This window comes from Morone saxatilis, unplaced genomic scaffold (assembly GCF_004916995.1).
Source record: "Morone saxatilis isolate NCDOM2014 unplaced genomic scaffold, NCSU_SB_2.0 Contig2, whole genome shotgun sequence".
NCBI lineage: Eukaryota > Metazoa > Chordata > Actinopteri > Moronidae > Morone > Morone saxatilis.
The window spans coordinates 6,383,607-6,391,911 of record NW_023339762.1 but is presented as its reverse complement, the minus strand read 5'-3'; the positions used below and the strand labels follow the sequence as shown (position 1 = coordinate 6,391,911).

The following is an 8,305-nucleotide window of genomic DNA, read 5'->3' as shown; positions in this document are numbered from 1 at the left end:
GTAAACACTACAGATGAGAAGCACTATGAGGACAAGGTTACATGTTTATATCCAAAAAACTGTACATAAAATAGAAACATTGGCTTTCTTGAAGAGGTAAAACAATTCTGTATTCACTTTACTTCTTCCACAATATTAAGATAAGATAGTTATTATACATTTACTGATCCCAGGAGGAAGATATTACAATACAGCAGCCCAATAAGAATACAAAAAGATGATAGGCACAGGATACAAATAATAAATATTTTTTTCCCCACAAATAACAGAAGCAATACATTATTATTGTATAGCCTGAACCAATGTGCACAGCCCATCTGCAAAACCAATAGTGCAGTAATCTATTCTCCAATATACATGTTTGAATTGATGGTTGAACTATGCACACAGATGACAGCCATGTGTCCCAGAGCCGCCACTACAACAGTCCCTAAAGAAACCCACAGTGACGGAGCATCAATCACAACTGTGAGTGCCGTGCCGTGCCGAGCCGAGCCGAGCCGGGAAGCCACCCATGCGGTGACGTCACGGGGCTCTGACAAGCTGGTGGTGCCGGAAGAAAAGATGGCGGATCATGAGGAGCAGCTATCCGACGAGGAAAAGGTAAGACGCCAATTTAAACACGAGATAAACTCCGGCGGGGGACGTTAACGCGGGGGTTTTGTGTTGCGTTTGGGGTTCGTCTCTCCGTGCATCCCGGCGTCGACCGGCGGGATTAAAGCGTGAGATAAGCCAGGCCTCACACAACCGCTGCTGCTTCTGCTCTTATTATTTTTAGCTCAACTTCCGCTCATTTGCGAATCTCAAACGGAGGCTCCTTGTACGGTCCTGACTCAAAATAGGAGCCGTGTACACATTATAAATCCACCTAAGTGTGCCTCCCTCGCCGTCCAGGCTGTGTGGACACGGTGTTTCTCCCCTGGGTCTCCGGTTGCTGCTGTTGTGGAAGTTTTCATACACCAAACATCGCTAGCTAGTTAGTGTAGCATAGCCGCAGCCTGCTAACAGAGAGCTCCACTTACTAACACGCCCTTTTCGCTCTTTGAGACCCTCTTCTGTCGTTACACTAAAACACTAAACGTGGGGCATTCACAGATATTTTTATGCTGTGTGTGATTTAATTGGCTTGTATGACAGCAGCCAGAGGCATTGAACAAGCGAGGTTGCTAGCCACTGTACCCCTAATGAGCAGCGTTTGAGTCAGTATAAATGTGTGGAGACTGCGCTCCGGTTCATCAACGACATGTAACCACACACACTCATCTTTATTCACATTATACCGACACCTCTGAAGGTCTCACACTAACATTTTGTTATTTTAAAAAGGGTGTAGCCGAACACTTGTGCAAATGAGGCAGTAAAGCTTACAGTAAGCAGGTTTTCTACCACATTACACTCCCTAGTGTCTGGCAATACTACTGCTCATTTTCTCATTTCCTTAAAAGAGCATACTCGCACACAGCCAGTGCCCTGAGACAACATGAGTGTTCATCTACTGTGTCTGAGCTGTCTGCATGAATACTTCTGGCACGTATTATTCTAACGTCCTGCTAAATGGTTTTATTTCATTTTACCAACCTTTTGATTCTTTGCGTGTTTTCGTCTCTGTTAAGCTTTGTTTGCCTTTTGCTGAGGCACACTGGGAAACAGATTTGAGAGAGGCAAATCAGTGGAATAACTGCTGCTTACAGCGCTATTGCTGAAGCTATTGATCAATGAATTGACAATTGAAAATGGATTACTTAATGGTTACAATATACAAATGTGGAGATTTGCTTGACTTACTTTCTTTTCAGTCAATGAACACTTGGTTTTGTCATTGTTGGTCAGACTTTGTAACTAAACTTTAGGCAGCTGTAAGAGCTGTACAGTAAACCATTATCAGAATTCTTCTTAATAAATGGTGGCAAACTCTTCCGTTGCCCCTCTGTAGGTTATGTAATACCATTCAGAGTTCGAACAAGGCCTGGTTTTATGTTGTTCTCGTCCACCTCGGCCTGAGTCAGAAGTTTTTTAGAGTTTGGGCAGCTCATTGACCCGCGGGTGTCACTGCGTCACGCTCATCCACACACAGACATCAGCTGTGAGCTAAGCATTTCATTACAGTGCTAGGGTGTGACCTTGTAACATATCGGGATACTGTTTTCAGGCGTGTGCGCGCTGCATGAAGCCGCGGTTAACAGCTTTAGACGCTGGTGATGTAAAGAGGACGGGAGCTCTTTTCATCTCTCAACCACACTGGTTTCCACAATTGTCAAGCCACTTTCACCGTTTGACCAGACAGTTTGGTTTTTTTTTTAGAGCTGGTTGGCGTCCTGCCAGGCTGCCTGGTAGAGACCCGAGCACAGTATGCAGTGTTTATCTGGTGGTTCATTTGCTCCTCTGAGTACGATTGGTGTGGAGCCAAGTGGGTTACATTAAGCATCCATCCACTGTATGCTGCGCTGTTAAAAGGACAGTATTTCCATGCAGACAGCGCAGTTGCATTTTGTACTTTTTGAAGGCCGTCTCTCCGGTGCATGCGCTCAGAGCAGTCAGCCATCCGCTCTGGCCCCTCAGCCTGTTGTGTGCAGCTCGGAGAGAAACTGCAAAGGGAGGAAATAAGCGTTTTCGTCTGCTTAACACGGTGAAACTGAGGTACTAGTTCCCAAAACTGACTAGTTAATTCAAATACAATAAAACTCCAAATGATTTCCAATGACCTGCTAGAGACCGGCAGAGTGGACAAAATGATCCGCCACAGTCAGAACCACTATCACTCAGCTGATGGTACTTTCCCACACTGAATGGCAAATCTGCTAACTTGCTATGAACTGACATCACTGACGGGATTTTGAAAGAAGCAGCGTGGAGACAGTGTTTTTGATCCCCTTAGAAAAGTGAACCCAGGCAATTTCTCTTTGATAGGAGGACTGCGTCTATGTTGAATACAATAAATGTTCGTAAGTTTGTCTCTGTGAAATAACTTGTTACTGTTAATAACATGTGTCTCAGATTGAGATTTCTATGTCCTTTTGGGGCTGTCAGCGTCACTTGGCTATTCCAAAAAAAGACCTGAAAGCTCCCGAAATGGGAATTACTAGAGACTCTTCCATTTGTAAATGATTAAACAGCAAGAAGAGTCTGGTCTCGGCCACAGATACCAAGCACTGCTCCTAGTCTTTGAGTCATTTGGGAACTGTGCTGCCAGCTTCCTGATTACAGCACAGAAACTACACATGGGTATAAGAGGAAACTGCTATTACTCAACGCGTTTGCAGTCGCTTGCTTCGTCTGTGCACAAGTGCCCGGGCAGTTACCATAACCAGAAACCATCAGCATTTTTACCATTTTATTTCATTTATTTACTTTTTTCAGCCTCCTTGTTTATCATTGTAAGAAAAGATGTGAAAATAATTGACAGAGTACACAAACCCACTACACACATTAAACTACATTATGAAGCAAGTAGCACTTCCACTGCGTAGTCTACATTGTATGTTTTACAGAAGAGGTCAAGTTATTGCTTGCCTTGTTAGCTGCAATATGGTACAAGAAAAACTGAAGTGTCTGTGCTGTGGTTCCGGTTTCAGAAAACTGCAGACCCTTTTGTCAGCAAAAAGTGGTCAGTTCACCTCAAGCTACATTGATGTTACCATGGTGCTGAGGAGCTGTTAATAATATCCATTCATCTTACTCGCCAAAGTGATCCGTTGTAGATTGGTTAGGGTCAGGATGTTTCTAACTACTTTGATTTCTTTATTTTGGTAAAAGAGAAGTTTCTAAATACAATGAGAGGATGCCTGGTGGAGTTTTCTCAAAGTGTCACTTCTCTTTTTTATATGCTTGCAAGATAAGATGTTCCTTTATTGATCCTCTGTAGGGGGATATCAAAGATAATTCATCAAGAATACTTAAGAGCACTGGGGGGGAATTAGTTTGTGCTTTGTGTTTGTGTGATTGTAGCTGTTGATTTTCTGCAGTAGGAACGCAGGAAAAAACAGCAATGGAAAACAAAGTCTATGGGTTGACAGTAAGGGTTTTGCTAAAACAAGAGTACAGAGAATTCTTTGAAGAAAACATCACATGAAGCATTTCAATGTGTCCTGCAAACATTTTAGAGCGGGGTTGATTGTTTTTCACTGTAGGAACACAGGACAACAACAACAAATTGGCTTGATTGCTACTGGGGGCATCATGTTCATAATGCACAGTCACAGTACAGTAAGACATTCAAATATCCACTAAATCCCTAAGTGTTGTATAGACAATACATCTGACTGGCTCTATACATTAGGATGGTAGAAACAGATGTCACATAAATCAGCCTTTAGATAAAATTTATGTATGCACTATTGCAGTACAAAGTGATTAACATAGTACTATACATGACAGAAATGGAGATGCATTCCTCTTGTGATGGGACATAAAAAGATGTATGTTCAGGTGAAGACCAACTTGCTGAATCAGTCCTGACCGCAGCACCTCCTCTGATAAAGATTTTTATCAGACTTTCCACTTTGAAAGTTTTATTGCCGTCTGGGCTCGAGGGGTCATAAAGAAAGCTCCATTTTAAACGGAGAGAGGAAACTCCCAGCAGCTTTGTATGTGTTCCTGAATTCTGCTTGTGAACAGCTGTCTTTGACCATAGGGACATAGCATCCAGTCGAATTCTGAAAACTTTGTGGCATCTCGCTTCAACGGAAGAATGTGAAGACAGAGGAGCACTGTCTGTACGTGCCTGCTGCAGCATTGCAAGAGATCAGGAGATGAAGAAAGAACTATGTGTGTTTTTCTGTCTAAACCACACCTTGAAAGACCCAAAGCGGTGCCCCATTCAAGGGTTAGAACCAACTGGAGCCTCATTGGTTGATCTTAGGGCAGACGGTTCACCCATAAGACCCTTTGTGAAGAACTGATACTTTAGTTAAGAAACTGAGCTTTCTATAAAATGCTGAATGTTGATTTGTTAAGACCAGTGGCTTTACACTGTGCTGCCCGCATACTAGAGGTGGTAATGCAAGCCAGTGATACTCTACATATTGCATAGCTGGCTGCTTGGGGTAAAACGACACTACTTTTACTGGCACAGTGTAAGGATACGTTATTGCAGTGTAGGCTGAAGGTGACAAATGTGCACACCTAAAGTAGTCAGGGCAGGATTATTCACGTCGAGTATTTATGCAGCGCAGTGAGAGTCCGTCCAGCAACTGCAAGGTCACAAGTTTGATCCCTGCCAACGTAGCCAGCATGTGCTTGAAGTCTCGACAACTTAACGTTAATGCTTGAGTGAGATGAAGGGAAACTGATGGCTGCACAGAAGGAAATCAGTCTGAAAGCTTGAAATGGTCATTAGTGCTGCTGTTTCACTGGTAGGATATGTGAACCCCTAGCTAAGACAGTAGAGCAGGTGGCATACTTGAGTGAATATGAAGCACAGTACTGGTATAAAATAAAATACTGTCAGCAACAGGCTTGTGCTTCTGACTGTATTTAACATCACAGACGTTGGTCCTCACTTCTTCAATTTAATTTTGAGCCGACCAGCCGCCACCTCCTCATTTGGATCAGCAGAGGAACATTTCTAGTTAGCCTACAGCTGCCTGACTGCCATCATGCTGTACACTTATTATTCATAAGTTATTGCACCCTCATTCCACCCCCCCCACCCCCCAAATACTCACCCACATCACACTAGCTTTCCTCTAAACTCGGCCCTGTCTCGCCTGTATCATTTCAAAGCGTCTGGACTCTTCTTTTCCTTTCGATGTAGGATATTGAAATGGAGGCGTGCCAGGGAAGGGGATCAAACTCAGGGAGATGATGCAGCTCAAAATGCCCACGGGCCAAAATATAGCCTCGGTTCATTCCAGCTGGGCTTCTTCCCTGTTCTCATTATTTTCATGGATCTGGATTGGTGTGATAAGGCGACGATGCCTGGATTAGGATAACTGTGGTTTCAGTGTCAGTGGGTGTCGTTTGGGATTAAGAAAAGGGTGCTCCCTTAGAGGGTGGGGTCGGCGTTAGTGCAGTAGACATGTCTGTAGCAAGGAAAGGAGGGGTTGCTGGGTAATATGAGGATGAATATACAGTGAGCAAGTTGAAAGAAAAGCAACCAGCTGGTGTCCAGGCCAAAACGGCACAAAGACACAAGGATCCCACACTACAGGGGGTGCCTATGTCCCATCTTCTGTGTGTGTGTGTGTGTGTGTCCGTCAGCTGCAGTATTATTATCCCAGCTCCTTGGTTAGCTCACACCACCATGCCCGCTCCTCCAACTCCACCCCCTGACAATCCTATAAAGGAATTGACTTATTTTCAGCAGAAGAAAGACTGTCCAAGATCATGATGACAATGACTGTTATTGACTCATAATTAGATAACACTCACACACACACACACACAGAGCAGCAACTGTCCACCTTGCTTGCTGTCTCTGTGTTCCTGTGAAATGACCAAACTGTAGTCCGTCATTCTGTTTCCTCTACACAAAGTAATGTTTGTGTGTGTTTATGCAAAGGGCTCTCTAAAGCGCTGTCGTTTTCCAAAGATGCGCCCTCCATAAGATGTGCTTCACACTTCCACAACTCACTTGACAGTCCCAGGTATGGATACTAGACATTAAAGGTCCAGTGTGTAACATTTAGGAGGAGCCATCAAAAATGGAATATAATGTTCACCTGAAAATCAGAGTCATTGCTTTTGTTACCGTAGGGTGAGCCTTTTATATCCACCGTTGCAGTGGAACTGAAAAACCAAACTCTGGCTCTTACAGCCGTTTTTTTGTTTTTCATGGAAATATTGGGACTCGATCGAGTTAATCATTAGTAGCTTAGTGAGGCTGCTTTGGGACGTTTATCTGATAGCACAGCAAGCGCACAGAACTTTGAGTTAGTTAATAAAATTCCCCTCAGAGACTCTTTGCCTCGAGCTCGACCCTCCATGTACCACGGTGGCAGTGAGTGCTCAAAACGAGGCCTCAGAGCTCCACAGTGTCCCAGCAGCCTGTGTCCCAGCGTAACAGGCTGCCACTGGGAGGAACATTTAACCTCGCAGCGCCACACTGAAATTGCCGTTGTACAGTAATTACCTGTGAAAAGGAGGTCATGACTTTGGATCAGTTTGTCTGCTAGTTAACAAGATATCTCAAAGAGTTACAGACTCCAGTTAGGTTTGGTGAGCAAAGCGAAGAACTGGGGTTTGTGAGAAACGAAAATGACAACATTTACATTGTTTCATTTTCTTCGCCTGTGGGGAGGCTCTGTGTAGATGACTCTGTGGTTGAAAGCTGGTAAAGTAGTGCATAAAGCAGCCTACTTCCTGCTGTCTGCCATGTAAGTGTGTGATTTGGCCGCTTGCTGTACCATCTTACTCTCCAGCAGCATCTTACAGTCACTACAGCCAGAACAATGTACGATTCCTCCATCTATAGCAGGACAGGCGACCAGGAAGAAATGCATCACAGTACACATAGAGAGACAGTGTTTAATGTTTTACATGTGAATAACGTTGAAGAAAGAAGAAAGAAGATGTTTTCACTCCTGTATTGTCATAGGAAGATGTACGCTGCTGCTGTCTTAATGCATCAGTAGAACTGGTTTGAAGTACTTGGAGGAAGAGGAAGTACTATCTCTAACTAGCTTTTACCAGTCAATGCCTTTCTCATAACCCGCGAATGGAGTATTCCTCTCCTTCTCTTCGTGTCAGTGATTCATTTTAAACCACATCACAATCCCTTGGTTTCTGCTCTCCGCGCACCCTAAAACAGTGAGCATGGTTTTGCTGTCAGATGTAATTGTAAAACCATCCCTGTTCCTTCCTCTGCCGTCTTTACAGGACTCACCCTAGCTGTAGGCGCTACACAATTAGTTGTGCAGGTTCACACAGTTGTTCACAGCTCACAGGATTTACATATCTGTGCTCAGCAATATTTCAGCCAGTGTCTTAAGTATTTAATGTTTTGAAATTTAAAACAACTCAACCTGTTTATGGGCATTCAGTGTTTTACCCAGACATTTATTCTTACTAGGCTGGACAAAAATATGAAAAGTCATTACAGTGGCCTGCTCAGACTTTTTGCCTATCTTGAGGCAATTGATATGGAAACTAAATGTCCTGCAGGTGTGACTATATTTGTCTAAATTGTGTGTGTTAGGCCTGTAATAGACCATATACTATTAATAGGCTTTATTAAAACCAGATCTAGGCATAGAGAGAGTTCAGTTTTGTGACAGATATTTGAACTAGTCCACTCTGTTTACCTTGTTATTCACACACCCATATAAATGGACACGCAAGTGCCAAGATATTACCAGATAAAGATGTG

At 43.5% G+C, this 8,305-nt stretch overlaps 1 protein-coding gene across 1 annotated transcript in view; it reads left to right on the top strand.

Annotated features, from left to right (window-relative positions):
* Window positions 1-473: 473 nt before the first annotated feature.
* LOC118330111 (F-actin-capping protein subunit alpha-2) overlaps window positions 474-8,305 on the top strand; it is a 19,764-nt gene continuing 11,932 nt past the window's right edge. Inside the window, exon 1 of the mRNA XM_035664536.1 lies at window positions 474-603. Coding sequence (XP_035520429.1) covers window positions 565-603 — 39 coding nt within the window. The 5' untranslated portion in view covers window positions 474-564. The remainder of the gene's footprint in view (window positions 604-8,305) is intronic.